This window comes from Peromyscus leucopus, chromosome 1 (genome assembly GCF_004664715.2).
Source record: "Peromyscus leucopus breed LL Stock chromosome 1, UCI_PerLeu_2.1, whole genome shotgun sequence".
Taxonomy (NCBI): Eukaryota; Metazoa; Chordata; class Mammalia; order Rodentia; family Cricetidae; genus Peromyscus; species Peromyscus leucopus.
Genome location: NC_051063.1, coordinates 172,669,759 through 172,693,820, shown reverse-complemented (window position 1 = coordinate 172,693,820; position 24,062 = coordinate 172,669,759). Strand labels below are relative to the sequence as shown.

Here is a 24,062-nt window from a genome sequence, read left to right as displayed (position 1 = left end):
CATTCACTGCTTGGACCACCAGGACCGAACCAGGAAGGGCTAACTAACGTCAATGAGCTGGATCGACTCTCTCGGCTCTCTTCCTTCCACATGCTGTTCGCAGTCCTCGGCGGTCCTCAGCGATGCCTCGGGCGCCGCCTCTCTCCCGGGCCCGCCCTCCCGCCTCCGTGCGCACGCGCCAACCTTCCGATTGGCGAAGTGGCGGGCGGGCTCGGCCAATGGCGTCGCGAGGGAGGCGGGGCTCTAGGCGCACGCCCCCCTCGTTGAATATTCAGGAGGCGGTGGAGCGGAGGCCCCAGCAAGGCGCCATGAAGTGAGAGGGGGGTCCGGGAAGAGCGGTCCGCGCGGCGGTGGGCGATGGGGCGGCCGGGGCGCGGCGCCGGGGCCGGGGCGCGGCGTGGAGAGGCTGCGGAGACCGGCCCGGGTGGCTTCGGGGTCCGTGGCGGGGAGATGCCGCGGGGGCGGGCGGGCGGGCGGCGCGGAAGCCGGGGCGGCCCGAGAGCACCGGGCACCGACGCTTTGCCTTCGCCTTCGCCGCCGCCGCCAGGCTCAACGTGGACGGGCTGCTGGTCTATTTCCCGTACGACTACATCTACCCGGAGCAGTTCTCCTACATGCTGGAGCTGAAGCGCACTCTGGACGCCAAGGTGGGTGGCGGGGCGGCGGGCGGCTGCTCTCCGTGCACGCCCGTGGCTCCCTCGGGCTAACGTCCTGTCGGGGGCCGGGCACGTTAGCCCGAGCCTGCAAGCCCAGCACTCAGAACGTGGAGGCAGGAGGATCAAAATGCAGTACTCCAGAGGCAGAGGCAGGAGGAGCCCTGTGACTTTGTCTGCAGCCTGGGCTACATATGGAGTTTCAGGACAGCCTGGGCTATAGAGAGAGAACCTGTTCCATAGAAAGAATTGAACCAGTGTGCTGGGCAAGTTCCTGGGCCTCCAGCTACATCAAAGCCCTCTCTTTACCTTTTGTAATGCGATAGGAACTCACTAACTTGCCCAAACTCACTCCGCAGTCCAGGCCCACACTGAATTTAACAACCCTCCTGCCTTGAAGAAGAGGAGAACAGTAATGTGCTGGTGATCATTCTGGGGTTTATGGGACTCTGCCTAAAAAGGAGACTCGGGAGAGGTGGCTCAGTGGTTAAGGAGGCTTACTGCCCTTCCAGAGGACCCCAGTTTGATTCCCAGTGTCCATATCCGCCACTCACAACGAGCTGTGACTTCAGCTCCAGGGGATCCGGCATCCTCTTCCTGATTCTGCAGGCACTGCATGCGCATAGTACACACACACACACAAATTAATGTTCTTTAAGATCGAGCTAGTGACAGCCTTTCTAGGTTGTCATGAGGACACATGAAAGGCAGCAGTTTCCAACTCAGGCTGATGGGGGGAGGGGGCCATTTTGTTTTGTGTGTGTGTGTGTGTGTGTGTGTGTGTGTGTGTGCTAGGAATTCAGCTAACATGCTGGGCAAAGTACCTGTACCCCGAGCTACATCCCATCCCTCTTTCCTTTTTGTATGAGACAGGACATCACTAAGTTACCCAGGCTGACACTGATTTTAGCAATCTTCCTGCCTTGGGTTCCTGGGTAGCTTGGGTGACAGCCTTGGACGAGCTGACTGGTGTTGACACGCAGAGGTTCTATTTGGTGTGTTTGCAGTCACAGTAGTGGAGGGAAGGAGGTCCGAGGACAACTGTGTAGACTTGGTTGTCTCCATTTCTATGTGGGTTCTGGGGTTCAGACTCAGGCTGGTAGGCTTGGTGGCGACCACTTTTACATGCTTAGCCGTCTTGACAGCCCTGAACATAAACTTTAAAAAAAACTTTAACTGTAGTTATTTAGAGTGTGTGTATATATGTGTGTGCATGTGGAGGTCAGAGGACAACTTCTAAGAGGCAGTTGGTTCTTCCCTTCCATGTAGGTCCTAGGGATTGAACTCGGGTGATCAGGCATGGCCACAGTGCCTTTACCTGCTGAGACGTCTCGACAGCCCACATTCTATTGGTCCTTTCAATCTTTTTGTTTTGTTTTTTCAAGACACAGTTTCTCTGTGTAGCCCTAGCTGTCCTGGAGCTCACTCTGTAGCCCAGGCTGGTCTCGAACTCATAGATCCCCCTGCCTCTGCCTCATGAGTGCTGGGATTAAAGGCGTGTGCCACCACCGCTATCACCGCCCGGCAGCCCTCACAATCTTGCTTCAAGTAAGGTTATAGAGCCATGTAGAAGCAAGGATGCTGTGACCCAGATGTGATGCAGAGAGGTAAAGGTTCTTTCCTTCTGCTGCTCAGCAAGGACAGAGAAATAGGGCTCAGCCTGTAACCCTAGTACTCAGGAGGTGGAGGCAGGAGGATTGCCAGGAGTTCGAAGCCCGCTGGAGGTACATAGCAAGTGCTAGACTAGCCAAGGCCGCATAGCAATATCCTTGGGGCGAAAATTAAGAATGAAAAATAAAAAAAAAACTCCAGCAAAAAGGAGAATCGGAAATGAAGCCAGTTCTTCTGGTGGCCTTGATGGCAGTTCCACCATTGTGTGTGTTGTGTTCCCAGATAGTGGCGTATCAGCGAGGGTCCCTAGAGTTCATGTCCCTGAGGTTCTGAGAGCCCGTGTGTGCCCAACTTTCAGGGTCATGGAGTCTTGGAGATGCCCTCAGGCACCGGGAAGACAGTGTCCCTGCTGGCCCTGATCGTGGCCTACCAGAGGGTGAGTGACCGTCCTGAGTGCCTGGACTGGGAAGCGGGGAGGGACTGGATGGGCTGAGCTGATTGTCACCCACAGGCTTTTCCGCTGGAGGTGACCAAACTTATCTACTGCTCACGGACAGTGCCAGAGATTGAGAAGGTGGGTAGTGCAGATGGACCCTGCCCTCCGTCCCCTCCCCTGGGCCTCGGTGGTCCCCAGTTGCTGCCCTCACTGGTCTGGTGGGCAGGAGCTTATGCTTGTCCTGAGGTCCCCACCAAATGTCCCCATCGTCTAAGCAGGTCATAGAAGAACTTCGCAAGCTGCTCAGCTTCTATGAGCAGCAGGAGGGCGAGAAGCTGCCGTTCTTGGGACTGGCTCTGAGCTCGAGAAAGAACCTGTGCATTCATCCGGAGGTGAGACCCGGCCTCCCCCAGCCTTGGGCTACCCACTACAAGGCCCAGAGAAAAGCCTTGGCCAGTATGAAGTCACCAGCAACGGAACTCCTTTTTCAGTTGTTAGATCCTGGCTCATCCAAGATCAGAAACTGCCTGAGTGCTGGGGTGGTGCCTCAGAATTTCACATTTGACCTTATGGGATAGGTCAAAGTCTAAATGGTAGCTTACTCGGAATATTGGGATTTTTGTATACAGGAAACGTAAGTTAACTTCATGGCAGCCTCAGGTCCTAGCTGACCGTGTCCATTATATGTATGCAGGTATTCCAAAGCCCACAGGTGTCCAGAACCCAAAACACAGCTGAGCCAAGGGCTATTCAATGAAGATAGGGTTTCTCTGTCTTTCCTGGGCTCTCACTTGTAGACTCACTCTGTAGACCAGGCTGGCCCCTGCTGTGGAACATCGTTCTGTATGCTGTGAATGTGTGTTGCTCTGATTGGTTGATAAATAAAGCTGTTGGTCCAATGATGAGGCAGAGTCAGGTCAGGCAGGACATTCCAACTAGAGAGAGAGAGAGGGAGGAGAAAGGCAGAGCTGAGAAGATGCTGCTCCACCAGGAGAAGCAGGATGTGAAGTCCAGTAAGCCACAAGCCACGTGGTAAAGTATAGATTTGTAGAAATGGGTTAGTTTAAGATGTAAGAGCTAGCTAGCAAGAAGCCTGAGTCATTAGGCCATATAGTTTGAAAATAATATAGGCCTCTTGGGTCTGAATGGCTGCAGGACCAGGCGGGACACAGGAAAACGAGCTACAGGCCCCAAACTCAGAAATCCCCCTGCTTCTGCCTCCCGAGTGCTGGGATTAAAGGCGTGCACCACCACTGTCTGGCTTGATTTTTTTTTTTTTTAAGTTTTTCAAGACAGGGTTTCTCTGTGTAGTTTTGGTGCCTGTCCTGGATCTCACTCTTATAGACCAGACTGGCCTCAAACTCACAGATCCTCCTGGCTTTGCCTCCCAAGTGCTGGGATTAAAGGTGGCCACCACCGCCTGGCGGTTTTTTTTTTCTTTCTTTTTTTAAGATTTATTTATTTATATTATGTATGAGTGCTCTATCTGCATGTACACCTTTATGCCAGAAGATGGCATCAGATCCCACTGTAGATGGTTGTGAGCCACCATGTGGTTGCTGGGAATTGAACTCAGGACCTGAATTCATCAGGACACAGCCATGTCTCCAGCCCTGTCTGGCTTGATTTTTAGAGAGCTTAGGTTTTTATTTTTTAAACATTTATATATTATTTGTGTGTATAAATTATTTGTGTGTGCGTGTGCATGTGGATGTGTGTGTGCATGTGAGTGTGTGCATGCTGGGAAGTGGGGGCATGTGTCCCAGTGCACATGTGTGGGTGAAAAGACAACTTGTGGGAGTCTGTTCTCTTCCACTGTGTGGATCCCGGGGAGTGCACTCAGATCATCAGGCGCACTGAGCCGTCCAGCTGGCCCTCTGGTTGGTTTTACTATGATAAGGATTGCCCCTAGGGCTTTGTGTGTGCTAGCAAGCACTCTGCCTGCCATTGAGACACACCCCCAGCTCCTTTCCACATTTTACTGTGAGGTAGCCCTTGGTAAGTTGCCCAGACTGGCCTGGGTATGCATTCCTGCTTCAGCTGCCCGAGTAACTGGGATTACAGGCACACGCTGCCACGCCCAGCTCTAGTGACAGTTTTGAGTCTTAGCTGTGCTCTCACTGTGACATCCCTGCACTGGTAAGTCCTTTTACCTACCAGTGACTCCGGTGAGGTTCGTTACCCAGAAACCCCAGCTGACATGCTCTTCCTGGTGTCCGAGTTTGGAGACCCAGGTGGGCATGGCTGGCATGCACTGTCTGCTGTCTCTGTTGTAAGCTGTCCCCTGAACCCTCAGGTGACGCCACTGCGCTTTGGGAAGGACGTGGATGGCAAGTGCCACAGCCTCACAGCCTCGTACGTGCGGGCACAGTACCAGCAGGACGCCAGCCTGCCGCACTGCCGCTTCTACGAGGTACAGGGAAGGGCCCGGGCCGGGGAGGGCAGAGACGCTCTGGACAGCAGCTCGCCCTGACCCTGCCATCCTCTGCCCTTGCCCCAGGAGTTTGACACGCATGGACGCCAGGTGCCCCTCGCTGCGGGCATCTACAACCTGGATGACCTGAAAGCCCTGGGGCAGCGGCAGGGCTGGTGCCCCTACTTCCTGGCTCGATACTCGGTGAAGAGTTGTTTTGTTTTCTTCTGAGACAGGATCTCGTTTGTAGCCCAGGCTGACCTCAAAGCTCAGGTTCCCAGTTGTGGGGGTTGTAGGCATGAGCCACAGTGCCCACCCGTCTGTCAGCCCATCTGTCTGCCTGCATCCTTGTTGACGTCTGTCTCCAGCCTGTTACCTCTGTTTATGTCCTGTCTGTCTGTGGTCCTCACTGAGGGCCGATCACGTCTGTCTTTCCGTCCATCTGCTATGTCTGTCTTTGTGTCACATCTATGGAGTGGTATGGCAGGGGGCAGCAGGGCCCCGGACAATCTTTCCCTCTGTGTGCCCAGATCCTGCATGCCAACGTGGTGGTTTACAGCTACCACTACCTCCTGGACCCCAAGATCGCAGACCTGGTGTCCAAAGAGCTGGCCCGCAAGGCTGTGGTGGTCTTCGATGAAGCCCACAACATCGGTGAGGAGGGTGCCAGGGTGTGCAGACAGTGGCAGCCCTCTGCCCCCGCTCCCCCCGAAGCCCGGCTGAGCCCAGCTCTCCACTTGCCTCCCTAGACAATGTCTGCATTGACTCCATGAGTGTCAACCTCACCCGCAGGACTCTGGACCGCTGCCAGAGCAACTTAGACACCCTGCAGAAGACCGTGCTCAGGTGCCCACCCTGCTCCCTGTGGGCTGGGTCTGCCTCGGTGGCCCTGGACACCTACTCCATTCCAGCTCCTATCCCATGTCCCCATCAGGATCAAGGAGACGGATGAGCAGCGGCTGCGGGATGAGTACCGGCGCCTGGTGGAGGGGCTGCGGGAGGCCAGTGTGGCACGGGAGACGGATGCCCACCTGGCCAACCCTGTGCTGCCCGACGAAATACTGCAAGGTGAGCCATGTCCCGCCCACCGCCGCCCCTCACACCCCTCCCTGTCCCTGCTGACTCGGTCTCCCTGCAGAGGCTGTACCAGGCTCCATCCGCACTGCTGAGCACTTCCTGGGCTTCCTGCGGCGCCTGCTGGAGTACGTCAAATGGCGGCTGCGTGTGCAGCACGTGGTGCAGGAGAGTCCACCCGCCTTCCTGAGCGGCCTGGCCCAACGCGTGTGCATCCAGCGCAAACCCCTCAGGTGCGGCCCGCAGTGGGACCACGGGTCCAGACTGTCGCTGGTGATGAGGGGGTCAGGTCAGAGCTGGATGTGGGGGGCCATGGGACTCTGAGGTCGGTTGGCTGCGAGTGCTGCGGGACTACATGTGCTTCCTCAGCCATGTGTGTGTGCGTGTGCGCGTGTGTGTGTGTGCATGCGTGCGTGCGTGCGTGTGTGTGTGCGTGCGTGCGTGCGTGCGTGCGCGTGCGTGCGTGCGTGCGTGCGTGCGTGTGTGTGTGTGTGTGTGTGTGTGTGTAGGGGCCGTGCAGGTGACACAACCTCTGGGAACCTGGGGAACTGTGTGGCTGTTCTTTGAGCACTGGGGTCCGTGACGCTGGCTTAGGGGGAGTGTGGCAGGGCAGAGGCAGGTGACTGGTGGCCGTGGGTCTTGTGTCACGGTGAGTCTGTGTCCCGTGGGGTAGTGCTCTGTGCCGTCCTGGAGTGGGAGCTCTGGGTGTCGTGCACAGTGTGGGGACAGGCTGGCCACAGACATACCCAGGTACCCGGGGAACGCGCGGCCGAGAGCCTGGCCGCAGACATGCCCAGGTACCCAGGGAACGCGCGGCCGAGAGCCTGGCCGCAGACATGCCCAGGTACCCAGGGAACGCGCGGCCGAGAGCCTGGCCGCAGACATGCCCAGGTACCCAGGGAACGCGCGGCCGAGAGCCTGGCCGCAGACATGCCCAGGTACCCAGGGAACGCGCGGCCGAGAGCCCACTGTTGCCCCCTCTCCGGCCCCACCGCCTCTCTCCCAGGTTCTGTGCTGAGCGGCTCCGCTCCCTGCTGCATACCTTGGAGATTGCGGACCTGGCCGACTTCTCCCCGCTCACGCTCCTCGCTAACTTCGCCACCCTCGTCAGCACTTACGCCAAGGGTAAGCTCTCCCGCCTCCACTGGGCCCTGACAGCAGGCCTTGGGGGCCCGGCCAAGTCGGGCGGGGTGTTAGCAGGAGGTTGGGGCGTGCAAGACCCCGGGAGTGAGTCTGAGCTATGTTGAGGGCCCTGGGAGCTGTACAGTGTTCCTGAGTGAGCGAGCCTCCTGTCCAGATGCGTGTGTCCAGAGGTTCCATGTGGTGCAGAGCGGAGAAATGGAGGGGGCAGTGGGGTGACACCGACCCGAGGGATGCTATGGGGTCAGCTCACCTGGGGCTGGGTGAGGAGTCCCCAGGTGTGACTGAGGTACTGCGGAGCCATGGCAGGTTCTGAGCGAGGCATGCACTTAGTGAGATTATGGCTTTCCCGGTTCATCTAGCAGGGAGAGGGAGGGCCATAGACTGGGGGGACAGGAAGGGGGCTTGGGAGAGCCTTGGGAGGAAGAGGCCAGGGTGTAGAAGCATGGTGCTGGGCATGAAGGCCTTGAGGGAGAGGGATGTAGGCTGATGCAGAGGGAGACATTCTGGAGGCTTTTGCTGGGTCCGTCCGCCCCCCCTCCCCACTCCCACCCCTGCCCAGCTTTACACTGAGTTTCTAAGCCTATCCCTGGGGATTACTACCGTAGTCAGGAAACCAGGTCAGCTGGCATCCTGTGGTGTCAGCCTCCGAAGGAGGAGGATACCCCGCGGCCGCCAGCCCCACCCCAGGGCTACCGGCGGCAGCTGCCCACTTCCTTCTGCGGTCAGCCCTGGCCCAGTTGGCCTTCCTTGTTCTCGCTCCCCTCCTACCGTCCGTCACATTCTGGCTTGAACCTCCTTCCCTGCGCCCCATCCCCTGCCGGAGTCCTCAGCTCTCAGAAAGCGCCCCCACTCCGTGCTGGGCCTGCCCGTCCTCTGTCCCGGCTGGGTCTCTGGATCGTTGTCGTCCCCCAGTGCAAGGGGAGCCCTTGTGGATGGGACCAAGGCTCTGTTGTCACTGCTGAGTCCTCGGCACAGCTTCTTGCCAAGTGAAACAATCTGTGAATGTATTTGTTCAGTCAACAAATGGGCCAGGCCGGGCCGTGTGGAAACAGCAGGATCTAAGGCAGCCTCACCCCCCACCCCAATCTCTCTCTCTCTCTCTCTCTCACACACACACACACACACACACACACACACACACACACACACCCTGGCCCTGTGGAAACAGCAGGATCTAAGGCAGCCTCACCCCCCACCCCAATCACACACACACTCTCACACTCACTCACACACTCACACACACTCACACACACACTCACACTCACACACTCACACACTCACACTCGCACACACTCACACTTACACACACACTCACACACACACACACACACACACACACACACACACACACACACAGAGGAGTCACAGCCTTTCTGGAATGATCTTTGCTCCTAGCCCCCCCAGGAGCAAAGATCATTCCAGAAGGTGATACTGGAAGTGTGGCCATGCTGCGGGGAACAGGAGCACCAGCCTCCCCGGGGATGAAGCCGGCACAGCAGCCGGGAGCAGGGGTGGCTGCGCACACTCCGTGGGCACACTTGTGGGTGGCTGCGCACAGTCCATGGGCACACTTGTGGGTGGCTGCGCACACTCCGTGGGCACACTTGTGGGTGGCTGCGCACACTCCGTGGGCACACTTGTGGGTGGCTGCGCACACTCCGTGGGCACACTTGTGGGTGGCTGCGCACACTCCGTGGGCACACTTGTGGGTGGCTGCGCACACTCCGTGGGCACACTTGTGGGTTACTGGAGGAGTGTGGGGACACCAGCCAGCTTGAGGTGCCACAGCATCTCCCCGGCTGCATGTGGGGAGCAGGGGTGAGAGGCGGGGTGCAGAGCTGCCTGGGGAAGGGCAGGCCCAGCCTCCCTGCAGGGCCATGCAGTGAAGTCCTGAGCATTTGCAGTCCAGCCCCGCAGAGAAGTGGGCAGGTCAGGGCGGTTGTGCGCCCTGGTGCCTGGGTCTCACTTGGACGGTGAGCGTCTGGGGTGACACACGGGCCATGTTGTGACCGTGAGACTCACCAGCCGCCTCCTCCACCAGGCTTCACCATTATCATCGAGCCCTTCGATGACAGGACCCCCACCATCGCCAACCCCATCCTGCACTTCAGGTGAGATGCAGCGCTGTGTGGACGGGACGGCCTCGACCCCGCCCCGCCCTGTGTGACCCCTGTGTTGTCCTGCAGCTGTATGGACGCCTCCTTGGCCATCAAGCCTGTGTTTGAACGCTTCCAGTCTGTCATCATCACCTCTGGGGTGAGGACGCCTTTGTGCTGTTGCTCCATGGGGCCCCCGGTCCCTGCCCCGTCCTGCTGAAGGCTCCCTTGCTGTCTCTGTTGCAGACACTGTCCCCACTGGACATCTACCCCAAGATCCTGGACTTCCACCCCGTCACAATGGCAACCTTCACCATGACGCTAGCCCGAGTCTGCCTCTGCCCAATGGTGAGTGGGCGAGACAGGTGGGGTCCCCTCCTCCTGGCTTCTGTGTCGGCCGCTCAGCTGAGGCTCAGGCCTGGTGGGTGCAGCAAGCCACCAGATGATGCCTGCATGGGAGGGCGTCGTGCTTAGGGACGCCGCGCAGAGTGCGCATCGGGGCAGGGCAGGGCTGCTTGGCCGCCATCTTGGTCAGGGTGGGTTGCCATTTGTCACCCATCCGTGACTTGGGCAGTGAGCCTCCCCCTGAAGCTTTGGGCAGAGCTGTGTCCTCTCAGCCCCTGGCCTCTGCTTTGGAGTTTAGAGCCCAGCAGGTTGCTAGCCATGTTCACCCCACAGCCACAGGCAGCCAGCTGTGGCTGGGGATGCTGCCTGGCACAAGATCCGAAACACTTTAAACCTTATCAGGGTTTGTAGCCCGGCTGTGTGCTTGTGGAGCAGGAACTTGTAGAGGGCGGTAGGTGCCAGAGGGTGGGTCTGTGTGCAGATGCAGGCCTCCTCTCTCGCCAGCGGGGTTAGACGGTTGTTCTTAGAGCCGGGGACTGGCGTGGTGGACCGGGGAGGGTTGCTGATGGGTGTGTGCTGTGGGTGACCTGTACTCCAAGGCTGGAGTGTAGCCTTGCTTAGAGCACAGCGGTCCCTTCCCTGGGGCTTGCTGCTGTGTGGTTGGAGGCTGGTGGCTCACGGCTGAGCACCAGGCATTTGCCTAAGCAGTGCCAACCACAGGCCTAGGGCTGTCCAATCCGCTGTCCGCACAAGGCTTTCCTGAGCTCGGGCCTTATCTGGTCGGGTGCTTGCCTAGCACACAGCAGGCCTTGGGTTCCGTGCCCGGCAGTGCATGCCCGGTGTGGTGAGGCAGGCCCGTGATCTTGGGATGTGGGCAGGAGGACCAGGAGTTAATTCAGGAGCACGTTGGCTACACAGAACTTCAGAGGCTGGGGAACAGCCTTCTCATGGGCTTGCGAGGATGGATAGCCTCAGTGAGGCTCCTCATCTAAAGGCCAGCCTGGGCTACATGAAACACCATCTCAAAAAGGGGGCGTTCGGCTATAGTGTGTCACATCACCTTCACGCCGCTCTTCCAGATCATTGGCCGTGGTAATGACCAGGTGGCCATCAGCTCCAAATTTGAGACCAGGGAAGACATTGGTGAGTCACCTATGGGTCTGCTTGGGGTGGGTGAGGGGCCCCATAATGGGACCCCAGCCTCTGTGGCTAACACGGGCCTCCCCCCCACCCTCAGTGGCCCGCTGCGGGTTAGACCTGCCCTGGGTCTCTTCACTGTGGGAGCTGCGCCACCAGGCACATCACTGAGCCTCAGTACATAGCACAGGGCCCTTGGGACATGGGGCGCTGGCTTCTGAGTGTCGTCTGGAAGAGACACAGCCACTGCTGCATGTTTCTTGTGCTGTGACGTGTCATATGGCCTTGATGAACCTCGGGGTGGCGGGCCGCCCTCTAATAGGCTTGGGAGGGTGAATTGGTATGGGTGTGGGTAAAGATAAGGAGCCTCAGTGGGTGCCAGGGGAGGATCCAGTCCCTAACCCCCTCTCCCTAGCTGTAATCCGCAACTATGGCAACCTCCTGCTGGAGATGTCTGCTGTGGTCCCCGACGGTATTGTGGCCTTCTTCACCAGCTACCAGTACATGGAAAGCACTGTGGCCTCCTGGTATGAGCAGGTACGCCTAGCCACCGCTGCCCAGACCCTCATCTCTGCTCTCCCTGTTGGGGCTCCACGCCCCGTTTCCCCTGGTCACACGCATCACAGCACAGGACAGTGGCGCCAGCAGCACCCCTGCCCACCCCCCCCAGAAGCCTGCAGGCTCTTCAGTGCCCCCCTCCGCCAGAGGGGAGCACCCTCTGGGCCTGGGCTGCGCTGCTCTGGGGGCTACTGCAGACGACATCCCCAGCAAGTAGGCCTGGTGCCGGGAGGGGCAGGGGGCAGGGGCGGTGCTGTGACCGTAAGGTTCCGGGGAGTTAGGCCGGACCAGAACTCCGGCTCCAGGAGCTCTCGAAAGTGTGTGGATGAGGCCGTGGGGGTTCTGGTGCCCTTGTGTCTTGTGACTGCAGTGAGCCCAGCTCTCAGGCCTGGGTTCGAACAGGCCCCGAAGACTGGGTGTGCCTCAGGCAGGTACCTAGTGTGGACTTCCCCAGTGAGGGGCTGTAGGTTTAGTTAAACGGTAGAGCGTGTGCGTGACATGTACAGGCCGTTGTCACAGTCGATCCCTAGTACTGAAAAAAAGGAGATTTGCCGGCCTGAGGGCTTGGGCCGGTAGGCTCTTGGCTGTGTCTATGAGGCACCTGGGTCTCGTCTTCTGAACTCGGTGAGGTGGCTGTTGTGAGGAGCTCTGCTCACTGAGCTGCCCAAGTGACCCTGGCTGGTGCCTCTGGACCCTGTGTCTTGTCCCGATGGGTGGCCTGACTTGCGTCTCAGTTCCTTATCATTGCAGTGACAGATTTGAACTCAGGGTAACCCCTGGTTGGTCCTGCCTGGATTACGGTCAGGCCCTCCACCTGCACTGGCCCCTTTGGGCCCCATGCCCACCTTCCTGGGTGGTGATCAGCTCCCCACTTTGGACTGCCAAAGAGGCTGGACAGCTGGGGCCCAGAGAAGGACCCCCCTGGGCGGTCACAGCAGTGGGGCCGGAACAGGAGGGTTGGGCCTGCGTGGCCCCTTGTCCGAACCCCTGTCACCCCCAGGGCATCCTTGAGAACATCCAGAGGAACAAGCTGCTCTTCATTGAGACCCAGGACGGGGCGGAGACCAGTGTGGCCCTGGAGAAGTACCAAGAGGTGGGTGCCTGGGACAGGCAGGGGATGCCAGCTGCCGGCAGGCAGGGCGGGAGAGGGCTGAGGAGTGACTGCCTGCCTCCACCTCCCTAGGCCTGCGAGAACGGCCGGGGGGCCATTCTGCTCTCAGTGGCTCGGGGCAAAGTGTCAGAAGGGATTGACTTCGGTGAGTGGACCCGGCTGTCAGCCCAGAGGCCCCCCACCCTACCGTGGCTGCTCCCTTGGGGACCACGGGCATGCAGAGGGGTCCCGTCCCCTTTCTGTCCCCGGGGCAACCCTGAGCACACAGCCTGGCCGGCCCGGAGTGTAACCGTGCTCTCCTGCCCCAGTGCATCACTACGGGCGGGCTGTGATCATGTTTGGCGTCCCCTACGTCTACACCCAGAGCCGGATTCTCAAGGTGAGTGGGGAAGCAGTGGGGGGGGGTGAGGGAAGGGCTGGCCCTCTACCTTAGATCCTCCCTCACCCCAGGCCCGGCTAGAGTACCTGCGGGACCAGTTCCAGATCCGCGAGAATGACTTTCTCACCTTCGACGCCATGCGCCATGCAGCCCAGTGTGTGGGCCGGGCCATCAGGGGCAAGACAGACTATGGGCTCATGGTCTTCGCTGACAAGGTGGGGCTCAGGGCCTCTGGGCCCCCCGGCCGGTCCCACTTCCTCACAGGGGCGGCGGGGGGCAGCCTGGCTCCAACCTGGGGTCTGATGTGCCCCCCCCTTCCTCACAGCGGTTCGCTCGGGCCGACAAGCGCGGCAAGCTTCCTCGATGGATCCAGGAGCACCTGACCGACTCCAACCTCAACCTGACCGTGGACGAGGGCGTGCAGGTTGCCAAGTACTTCCTGCGGCAGATGGCCCAGCCCTTCCACCAGGTAAGCCCTGGGCCCCGCCCCTCCTCCCTCCTTCCCAGGGGCGCAGCACACTTTTCCTAGTCACCCCAGGGTCCCCAAGTCCAGGAGGGAAGGCAGAGTGGACAGCCCGGGGCACTGATGGGACAGCCTGGCGCCCGTCCCCTAGTTCGGCCAAGCACCCCGGTCTCCGGACACGGGTCAGGTGGATGGGTGCAGTTTGACCCCCTGCCTTTACCCCACCCCCAGGAGGATCAGCTGGGCCTGTCACTGCTCAGTCTGGAGCAGCTGCAGTCGGAGGAGATGCTGCAGCGCATCGAGCAGATCGCACAGCAGCTCTGAAGACGGACGGCGGCGGCGGGGACACCTGTGGCTCCCCGGGGTGCCGGAGGGTCCCGGGCCTCAGGCGAACACCCAGTCCCGTGTGCAGCCTTTAATTGCAGGGAGGGGACAGCAGGATCCCGGTCCACGGGTGCCACCCACCCCGCTTCCCCGCTTCCCGAGCAGCGGCGGCCACTGCAGCCAGTCCACTTAGCGCGGGCTCAAGTCCTGGGTGCTGGCGCTGAGGGTCCGGGGGGTCTCACTCAGGTGCCGCGTCGAGAGCTGGGGGCGGGCACAGGAGCGGTTGGGGTCCTTCCCAGCTGACGCTGGGCCGTGCCATCTCCTGCCCGCCACTCACCCCTATCCCGAGTCCCCAGGAGGAAGCCCCCCCTTCCCCAGTTGCTGAGCCCGCAGCAGCGCCCGCTCCGCCACTGGCCCTCACCTGCGTCCTGGCAGCCCGTGGGCCGTCCATGTTGAGCATGTTGAGTGACACGGCCCTTTTCATCCTTCAGAGGAGGACAGGAGGGAGGGAGGGAGTGAGGAAGGCTGCAGCCTGCCCCGGCTCTGACTAACGTCATGGAGAGGCCCCGGCTCTGACCGACGTCAGGCTGCTGACCTCGCCCAGCGCTCACTCACCCGGCAGCCGCGCTCTCCCCTCGGAGGCGGGAGACCAGCCTCTCACTGCCCCGCCGGATGGACTCCCGGAACTTGGAGAAGGAGCTGCTCCTACGCAGGACCTGGGAGGGCACAGGGACATGTGGGGACACGGTGGGGCCACCCCCACCGGGCCCGCCCAGGCCCCCGGTGGAGCCTGCTTACCTGCTGCTGAGCGTCACCAGCTGTGCCTGCATGGGGGGCTCCTGTGGAACAGAGGGGACACGGAGGTGGGGTGACGGGCGCCACACACAGGGGGGGCAGGAGGGAGGGGGGGCTCACCAAGTGGGGCGGGCAGGGCCTCCTGGCTGAGGATCTCCTTGTACAGCTCCTCTGCCTGCTGGTACTTGTTCTGTTTCAGGTAGGCCGAGGCCTGCGGGGAGGGCAGGGCCAGGGCGTGGGCATCTTGCTCAGGCCTGGGAACTTCGCAGACCCGCCCGCCTTCCCCAGCATCCTGCCTTAGCTGACCACAGTGCAGACCCACCACCCCAGAAAACCAGGCTGCCCCGGCCCCTGCTCCACCTTGTGCCTCGGACTCCTACCTCAATGCCTGAACTGTCGGGGGCATTTGCTGTGACAGTAAAGCCTGACATGCTACTGTAAACTGGAGTTGGCTCCCGGTTTTCCGTACTGAAGGACTGCAGGAGCCCGAGGTCCCCTCCGCACAGCGCCCCAGGACAGAACCCACCCACGCCTCACCAGGTTGTTCTTGGTCTTGGCTACGTTGGTGTCGTGAGGCCCCCCCAGGGCCTCGTAGATGCTCAGGGCCCGCGCATAGTGCCGTTCCACATCCTGGAACTTGCCCTGGTTCTGGCAGAGCAAGGCCAGGTTGTTGAGCTGCTTGGCCACATCAGGGTGGTCGGCACCCAGGACCTGGGGGGCACACAAGCCATCTGTCACATAGGGTGGCCCATGAGACGCCACAGTCACACCAGGGTCGCAGGTTGGCAATGCAGTAACAAAGTGGAAGTTAACATGGTGGGTGGGAATCAGCAAGGCCAGAGGTCATGGGGTGCTGAGTCCAACAAATCAGCTTAGGGGTACGAAGTGGGTCAGGAGGTCAAAGTCAGGAATGCACTGTAAGCTCATCCGGGTGGAGGATCATGAGATTGGGTGCTCCCGGCTCAAGTGGGAGGACCTGCCACCAAACGCAAGGTGCACCAGGATTATGGCTCGTGGTACCAGACAAGGCAAAGGATGGGCGCAGCACCTTCTCACGGATCTCCAGGGCACGTTGGCACAGGGGCTCTGCCTCCCGGTAACGGCCACGTTTCCCATAGAGGACGGCCAGGTTGTTGAGGGTAGCGGCCACCTGCAGGGGGGGAGTGGGCAGAGGAGGAAGGAAGGCAACACCCCCCCCCCAGCCCGCCCTCCCGGCATGGCTGCTCACTGCGGGGTGTTCAGGACCCAGTGTCTGCTCCCGGATTTGTAGGGCGTCGTGAAGAAGGTCCGTGGCCTCCTTGTACTTGTTCTGGTCCCTGCAGAGAAGGGATAGAAGGCTGGTTTAAGCCGGGGTCACAGGCTGGACTAACCAGGAATGATTGGATCTTTCAGGGGACCCCTTGTCTTCCCACACGGCCAAATCTGTCAAGCATCAGGTCTCCTGTCCCTTGCCCACCCTGGTGCCCCAATGCTCTGGGTCTCACCACCTCCCCACCTCTGTTCCTTCCATTGTCCCTCACTCCCATTCTGTTCCCACCCAGGTGCCTTATCTGGCCAGAGGATCGCCAGGGTGCCCCACGACCACAGACGGGGCCCCTCCAATCAGCCACACCCCTCACCTGTATACCAGTGCCAGGATGTTAAGCATAGTGGCCACGTCAGGATGGCAGTGGCCCGAACTCCGCTCCAGGTCCTCCAAGGCCTGGCGGCATAGGGGCACCGCTACCTCGTAGCGGCCCTGGCCGGCGTACTGGATCACCAGGTTGTGCAGGGTCCGCAGGCGAGCTGGGATCTCATAACCACCCTGCTGCGCTGCTGCAGCTCCAGCTGCCTCGGGACCTGGGGGAGGTGGCGTGGAGTTCCGCAGCCTGCACCCCATGGCCCGCAGCCCCGCAGCCTGCACCCCGCGGCCTGCACCCCGCAGCCTGGAGTTCCGCAGCCTGCACCCCGCGGCCTGCACCCCGCAGTCTGCACCCCGCGGCCCGCACCCCACAGCCTGCACCCCGCGGCCTGCACGCCACAGCCTGCACCCCTCACCTCACAGCCTGCACCCCGCGGCCTGCACCCTGCACCCCGCGGCCCGCACGCCACGGCCCGCACCCCGCGGCCCGCACCCCACAGCCTGCACCCCGCGGCCTGCACCCCGCAGCCTGCACCCCACGGCCCGCACCCCACATACTGCACCCCGCGGCCCGCACCCCACGGCCCGCAGCCCGCACCCCACAGCCACCTCTGGCACTAGGGCCCTGTGCTGTCGTCGGACACAGGGATTTTAGGAATCTAACCGGCCAGTGGGATGTGCCGGAACCGAGCCTGCCTCGGCCACAGGCTGCCTAACTTCCAGCTTCTAACCTCCCTGCTAACCAGGGCCACCTGCTTCATCTTCCGGACCCTGCCCTCCCCTCCCCTCCCCTCCCCTCCCCTCCCCTCCCCTCCCCTCCCCTCCCCTCCCCTCCCCTCCCCTCCCCTCCCCGTGCCCCGTGCCCTGTGCCCTGTGCCCTGCTCAGAGGCCTTGGCGTCCCTCCGGTCAAGCCTCCCGCCCCAGGCTTAGCCTGTAGTCCTGTGCAGCTACCCTGGGATATCATGCCCAGGGCTCCCACACACCCACCTTTCCTTTCCTCCTCTTCACTGGGGAACAGAGAAGCCAGGCTGTCTCGGCGAGGGGGGGACTCGGGCCTCTGTGGGGAACAGGAAAGAGTAATTCCCAGAACGGCAAGTGTCAGTGCCCTGAAGCTAATTCTGGCCTCCCTGTGTGGCTCTCTGTCATCTAGGGCAGGGGCTCGCTCACTCTGTAGCCCAGGCTGGCCTTGAACTCACAGAGACGCGCCTGGCTCTGCCTCCAGAGTGCTGGGATTAAAGGCGTGCGCCACCCACCATGCCAGGCTTCAAGACTGGTTTTGTTTATAAGCATCTCATTATGTAGCCCAGGCTGACCTCAAACTCACAGAATCCTCCAGCCTCGGCTACACTAGCTCTGAGTTTGAAGACGTGTGGGTCAGCCTGAGAGGTTTCAGTGGGCTGGGGAAGACCCAGGAGCTTGAGGGAGAATTGAGGAGGGACCCCACATGTGCTGGAAGAGTTATGGGGTACTAGGAAAGGCCTGAGGGTATCCGAGGGCTCTGAAGGACTGTGTACCCCCTCCTCACCCTGCCCCTGGTACCTGGCTCTCCTCGGGTGCATCATACTGCCGCAGCTGACCCAGGAACTCGAGGTGGCTCTTCTCCTCCTCCAGCTGGGCCACAGCCTCCTCACTGGCCCGCAGTCGCCTCTGCGTCTCCTCCAGCTCCTCTCTCAGCCACGTGTTCTCCTGGGCTAGCCTCCGCGCCTGCGCCCGCAGCCTCTGCTTCTCAGCCTCCAGCACACCCACATGTGCGGACAGGGCCAGCAGCACCTGAGAGGCACCGGGACCGTGAGGAGGAGGGGGCGCATCCCTCGGACAGCCCCAGCCCCAGCCCAGGCTTTACATCAGGCCAGATACACCCACTCTACACAGGCTCCCCGAGATTCTGAAGATAACCCACAGCGTGGCTCTGATAATAAGAGTTTTCCAGCAACCCCTGATTTCACCCAAAATATGCATACGGTTAATTCCTATTCCATCTATTTAATCCAGTGCCTGCCTAAAATCCACCTGTAAGTAACAGGGGTGTGGCTCAGTGGTGGAGCCCCTGCCTAGAATCCCCCAGTGAGGGGCTGGGGGTGTGGCTCAGTGATAGAGCCCCTGCCTAGAATCCCCCAGTGAGGGGCTGGGGTGTGGCTCAGTGGTAGAGCCCCTGCCTAGAATCCCCCAGTGAGGGGTTGGGGGTGTGGCTCAGTGGTAGAGCCCCTGCCTAGAACCCCCCAGTGAGGGGCTGGGGTGGGGCTCAGTGGTAGACCCCCTGCCTAGATCCCCCAGTGAGGGGCTGGGGTGTGGCTCAGTGGTAGAGCCCCTGCCTAGAATCCCCCAGTGAGGGGCTGGGGTGTGGCTCAGTGGTAGAGCCCCTGCCTAGAATCCCCCAGTGAGGGGCTGGGGTGTGGCTCAGTGGTAGAGCCCCTGCCTACCATGAGCAAAACCCAGGGGACCATTCATAATGAAAACCTCAAACTCCCTCCAGGACCGAGTTCTACAGGAGGACCACATCTGGCACACATAAAATCTCACCCCTAATGCTTCCTAGGGAGTCTCTGACCTTCAGTCCCTCCTTCCAGGCCTGGTTCCTTCAGATCTCCTACTACCTATACCCCCTCCCCTGTATTATGATACCCTCATCCCTGGGCCTCCCCCACCAGGCCTGACCCTACACACACACACACACACACACCGCATCCCTGGTCCTTCTCCTGGACCTCCCCCATTAGACCTGATCTCTCTCTCTCTCTCTCTCTCTCTCTCTCTCTCTCTCTCTCTCTCTCTCTCTCTCACACACACACACACACACACACACACACACACACCCTCATCCCTGGTCCTTCTCCTGGGTCTCCCCCATTAGACCTGATCACACACACACACACACACACACACACACACCTCATCCCTGGTCCTTCTCCTGAGCCTCCCCCACCAGGCTTGATCTCACACACACACACACACACACACACACACACACACACACACACACACACCCGCATCCCTGGCCTTCCTCCCGCTCAGGCCCACGCCCCTCCTGGTCCCACGTACCTGGGCCTCGCCCAGCCCCAGCTCGATGGCCTCCAGCGAGTGGCTCACCACCTGTTGCTTCTCCTCCAGCAGCTCCGCTCCGGCCACGGGACCCGGCCCAGCCAGGGCCTCGGCCAGGTGCCCGGCGAGACTGTAGTGCTCAGCCCGCAGGGCCTCCAGCCCCTGGACTACCTGTCGAGTCTGCCGCACCAGCTCCTCGGGGTTCAGGCGCTCTGGGCCCAGCCCTGTGCTTCCCGGGGCTGCCACCTGCACAGACATGGCTGTTCCTGGGGGGCAGTGAGGTGGAGGGAGTCACCATCTGGGACTCACAGCTTCTCTTCGTGCCGGCCACCCCCCTGCCCACCCATCCTGGCTAGCTCCCTGCCCGAGCTCTTTCCATCCCAGGCAGCCTTCATCGGGGAGCGTTCTCCTCTACCTTGGTAAACCCAGGGCTCTACCCTGAGCGCAACTCTAAACTCTGCGGAGTTAGCTACGAGGTCTAGCAGCTGGCTCCAGGGCCCCCTCCACCCCGCTGCACTCCGCTCACCTGGCCCGGCCCCCCCACCCAGGTCCCCAGACACCCTAGCTCAGAGCTCCCAGCCTGCTAAGCGCCCTGGGACCGGAGGCGCCACCCCTGCCAGGCTGGGAGGCGGGGCGTGTGGAGGCGGCCGGCTCCCGGTGAGCTCATTCTTAGGGTGTTTTTTGTCAGGAACCAGTCAGGCCACTGGGGGGGGGGATGAGGGATGGAACCCTGAAAGCAGAGAAGTAGAGCATAGGCCTGGAGGCGGGGTGGGGTGGGGAGGGGAATGTCTGAGAGGGGCCTGAAAGTTGGCTCCTCTTGGCAAGACCTGGAGGGACCAGGACCGGGGGTCCGGACCACAGCAGCCAAGCTCCAACAGCCTAGGGTTTTAATGAGACACGAAGCTGGCAAGGGATGAGGGTCCCCCATGTGGGGTTTTGTGTGTTTATATACGTGCGTGCGTAACAGAGTGAGAGGCACAGACGGTGAATCTCGTAGACACATGCACGCCACGGGAAACACACACAAAACTCTCTCTTCATCCTTTTTTATTTATTTATTCTTTTTCAGACAGGGTCTCAATATGTAGCCCAGGCTGGTCTAGAACTCACAGCAATCCACCTGTCTCTGCCTCCAGAGTGCTAGGATTAGAGGGATGTGCCACCACACCTAGCCTTTTTTAAACTTTTTTTGAAGTTGGGTCTTCTGTCTCCAGACTGGCCTTGACCTTGCTATATGGCTGAGGATGGCCTTAAACAACACGCATCACCACACTCCGTGGATGGGGTCCTGGGGATGAACCCGGCTCCTGGACATGCTAAGCACACCCAGGGTGGGCATGCCAGGCAAGCACTCCTATCAACCGAGCCCCAGCCCAGGCCCTTCTTAAAGACACGATGGCAGACAGAATCCCATCTCAGACACAGCTCAACACACGAAATCCCTTGTTTCACACGCCCCCGCACCCTCTCTAAACTAACACGCAGACATGTATGACCTCATTGGAAATACAACACAATAAAAAAAAAAAAACAGGAAAGAAAGACAGCACAATAAACTTATTTCTCATCGTAGAAACACAAAACGCACCGCACTCTCTCCTTTTCAAAACACAGCTCAGAGCCAGGTGTGGTAGCATATACCTGTGATGCTGGCACTGGAGCCTGAGGCAGGAGGATCACGATTGAGTAGCTATCAACTCTGCTTTAAAAAAGAAAATCTAGGGGCTGGAGAGATGGCTCAGTGGTCACAAGCCCTTATTGCTCTTGCAGAGGACCCTGCCCCCATATGGTGGCTCCCAACCACACCTCCAGTTCCAGAGGATCTCGCCCTCTTCTGGGCATTGCACACACATGGTCCACATGCATGCATGCAGACAAACACTCATGTACATAAAATATCTTAAAAAGAAAAGGTGGATGCTGGTAAGGGGTGGCCAGGCATGGCCAAGGCCCTGGGCTCCATGCCTTGTACAAAAAGGGGGGAAAAATGTTGAGGCATGGGCATGTGTTGCAAACAGAGATCTGAGCTCTCCAGAGGCAGCAGATCAGGAGTTCAAAGCCATCCTTGGCTAAACCTTCCTGCCTCCAGCTCTCAAATGCCGGCTACAGGCAGACGGCACCGTTCCAGGGATCTGTTTTTTACACAGGGTCTCATGCAGCTCAAGCTGGCCTCAAAATCAGTATGTAGGGGATGGAGAGGTGGCTCAGAGGTTAAGATCACTGGCTGCTCTTCCAGAGGTCCTGAGTTCAATTCCCAGCACCCACATGGTGGCTCACAGCCATCTGCAATGAGATTTGGTGGCATGCACACATGCCAGAAGACTGTATATATAATAAATACATCTTTTTTTTTTTTTTAAAATCACTATGTAGCCTAGACAGGCCTTATAGTAGAAGCAATCCTCCTGCCTTCACACCACAACTGCTAAGATGACAGGTGTGCCCCAATTCCTGACTGTCCTGGAACTCACTCTGTAGACCAGGCTGGCCTCGAACTCACAGAGATCCGCCTGCCTCTGCCTCCCGAGTGCTGGAATTAAAGGCGTGCGCCACCACCTGGATTAATATATATAATTTTAAAAGAGATAATCCTCTGATGCACAGTGCGTGTCCCCCCTCCCCCGCCCCAGTTTCCTCTGAAGACCTTGGGGCCACCTAAAACAGCCTTTTCTACATCCCAGCCTCACAAGCGGGTCATGTTGCAGAATGCAGAATTCGTGCCCAGAAAGAGACCAAACTACAAACTCTGAAATACAGTTTCTACTTGGTGAGTGTCATTTTTCAAGCATTTTAAGTCAAAATCCTAATTCTGTGGGTTCAAGGCCAGCCTGGTCTATGGAGCCAGTTCTAGGATAGCCAAGGCCACACAAAGAAACCCTGCCTCAAAAACCCAAAACAAACACACAAAGCGCAGGGGTGTGTGTAGAAGTCAGGTAGGCACAACCTCTGTGGTCCCCAGCACGGCCAGAGTCACCTTCCCACCCCGCAGCACAATCTCAAATCCAGCGGAGTCCAAAGCCCCAGACGCAGCCTCCCCCACACCACAGCCAGGTACCCACATCAGCAACCACAGGGACAGCCATGGCTTAGCCACAGCCATCTGTCACTCAGGCTGTCCCCGGCACTCCCAGGAGCCCCACAGACAGAGCCTCAGCACAGGTGCAGAGCTGGCCCAGTGATAACCACGGCACAGCATGGCCCAGCCGGCCTTCCATGCCATCACCCCGCACAGGAACATCTCAGCCATACCGACGCCCCCACACGCACTCACAAGTCCATACAGCAGGCATGCACACACACACACACACACACACACACACACACACACACACACACACGCATGCACGCGCGCACACACACACACACACACGCATGCACGCACACACACACACACACACACACGCATGCACGCACACACACTTGCATGCACACCACCTATGCAAACCCCAGCTTGTAGGCACAGTCACACACACACACACACACACACACACACACACACACCTCCATGACAGGGACACACAACCAGAGTGTCAACAGCCAGTCAATGACCATCACATATCACCCATGTAACCGACACAATTCCACACACTCCATCCACACCGCTGCGCAACACCCAGATCCAACCCCGAAAGAGACCCCACTCCCTGACACACACATGGCCACACACATCAACCAGCCACAAGTACAGAGCTGACCACAGACCCGGCATCTCACTGTCACACATGCTAAGCAGTGTGTACAGCCCACACCTAACACACACACAGTCAGGGGTCACCCACATTCACTGTCCCCATTATAGGGTAACATGGTAGCTCATCTCCCTTTTACACTTGTACCCACAGTCTGACTCTCTTCCTTATTAAAAAATTATATATAAGCTGGGCAGGCGGTGGTGGCGCACGCCTTTAATCCCAGCACTTGGTAGACAGAGGCAGGTGGATCTCTGTGAGTTTGAGGCTAGCCTGGGCTACAGAGCGAGTTCCAGGATATAGAACTCGTCCTGGATACACAGAGAAACCCTGTCCCGAAAAACAACAAAAATTATATATGTGTATAGACATTCAGGGTTTCTCTGTGTAGCCCTGGCTGTCCTGTAACTCCCTCTGTAGACCAGGCTGGCCTCGAACTCAGAGATCCACCTGTCTCCCGAGTGTTGGGATTAAAGGCGAGCATCATGACGCCTGGTCTTTTCCTTTACATATTCATTGTGTGCGGACGTGCACGGAAGGTCAGAGGACAACCCGCAACTTTGGGGAAGTCAGTTCTCTCCTCCACCTTGTGGATCCTGGGGATCAAACTTAAAAAGTCAGGCTTGGCAGCAAGCACCTTGACCCAATGAGCCATCCGTGTCTTTTTCTTTCTCTCTTTGACACGGCTACCCACAACCTGTCCTCCTTGTCGCTCTCGCTTGAGAAAGAGTCTCACTACGTAGCCCAGGTTGGCCTCCAACTCTACGCCTCCTGCCTCAGTTTCCCCAGTGCGCCCTGCCTGACACCCTCTCTTTTGCACACGCCGCGGAGGGTCCCTTACCATGCGTGTCTTGCACTCCTAGGCTGCAGCCAGTGACCCTCTGACAGCCCGGCCAGGCCCTCCCCGCGGCCGCGGAGACCCCGCACCGGACTCCGCGTCACAAGGCCCCGCCCCGCCCACAGCTGTTTTCCTAGCCGGCTGGGGCGCGGCGCGGCCCGCGGGGACCCCCGGGCTCGTCCCCGACGCCAGGCCCGCGGCCCCCTCGGGGACCCCGCAGCCGTCGCCGCCGATCCCCCCGTACCCACCTGGCGATCGCCTGTCCGAACCGCCTCGCTGCGCGGAAACACCGCGGCCCCCGCTGCGCCGCAGCCGGTCCGGGCGGCTCCTCGGGAGG

At 59.7% G+C, this 24,062-nt stretch overlaps 2 protein-coding genes across 6 annotated transcripts; one reads left to right on the top strand and one right to left on the bottom strand.

The window, feature by feature from the left end:
* The first annotated feature begins 240 nt into the window (after positions 1-240).
* Ercc2 (ERCC excision repair 2, TFIIH core complex helicase subunit) lies at positions 241-14,980 on the top strand. The gene is made up of 23 exons (XM_028893847.2): positions 241-313; positions 548-647; positions 2,623-2,700; positions 2,776-2,838; positions 2,979-3,092; positions 4,997-5,113; positions 5,201-5,317; positions 5,644-5,767; positions 5,863-5,959; positions 6,048-6,181; positions 6,252-6,420; positions 7,194-7,312; positions 9,372-9,441; positions 9,517-9,586; positions 9,673-9,774; positions 10,851-10,914; positions 11,324-11,445; positions 12,467-12,559; positions 12,650-12,722; positions 12,886-12,956; positions 13,028-13,171; positions 13,282-13,425; positions 13,651-14,980. Exons 1-23 carry the CDS (start codon positions 309-311, stop codon positions 13,741-13,743), a joined length of 2,283 nt encoding a protein of 760 aa, XP_028749680.1. The 5' UTR covers positions 241-308; the 3' UTR covers positions 13,744-14,980.
* On the bottom strand, positions 13,820-24,062 carry Klc3 (kinesin light chain 3). Of its 5 annotated transcripts, XM_037201714.1 has the most exons (13): positions 19,614-19,718; positions 19,199-19,464; positions 17,699-17,929; positions 17,147-17,216; positions 16,158-16,377; positions 15,767-15,854; positions 15,587-15,688; positions 15,076-15,249; positions 14,659-14,749; positions 14,542-14,582; positions 14,359-14,459; positions 14,165-14,228; positions 13,820-14,004 (listed from the first exon to the last, which is right to left on the bottom strand). In XM_037201714.1, exons 2-13 carry the CDS (start codon positions 19,454-19,456, stop codon positions 13,933-13,935), a joined length of 1,512 nt encoding a protein of 503 aa, XP_037057609.1. In that variant the 5' UTR covers positions 19,457-19,464; positions 19,614-19,718; the 3' UTR covers positions 13,820-13,932. The 5 variants fall into 5 exon arrangements, with proteins under 5 accessions (XP_037057609.1, XP_037057599.1, XP_037057602.1 ...); XM_037201704.1 differs by lacking the exon at positions 19,614-19,718 and adding an exon at positions 23,974-24,062 and having other exon boundaries at positions 13,820-14,228; XM_037201707.1 differs by lacking the exon at positions 19,614-19,718 and adding an exon at positions 23,729-23,788 and having other exon boundaries at positions 13,820-14,228.

What these genes read in the sequence shown, in the direction of transcription:
- Ercc2 (XM_028893847.2), top strand. An exon ending in GCCCGACGAAATACTGCAAG is followed by an intron (nt 6,182 to 6,251) that starts GTGAGCCATGTC and finishes GTCTCCCTGCAG; the next exon opens with AGGCTGTACCAGGCTCCATC. An exon ending in GTCAGAAGGGATTGACTTCG is followed by an intron (nt 12,723 to 12,885) that starts GTGAGTGGACCC and finishes CTCCTGCCCCAG; the next exon opens with TGCATCACTACGGGCGGGCT.
- Klc3 (XM_037201704.1), bottom strand. Translation starts at nt 19,456, where the DNA reads ATGTCTGTGCAGGTGGCAGCCCCGGGAAGCACAGGGCTGGGCCCAGAG. An exon ending in CCAAGACCAAGAACAACCTG is followed by an intron (nt 14,750 to 15,075) that starts GTGAGGCGTGGG and finishes CCCTCCCCGCAG; the next exon opens with GCCTCGGCCTACCTGAAACA. An exon ending in CTGGTGACGCTCAGCAGCAG is followed by an intron (nt 14,460 to 14,541) that starts GTAAGCAGGCTC and finishes GTGCCCTCCCAG; the next exon opens with GTCCTGCGTAGGAGCAGCTC.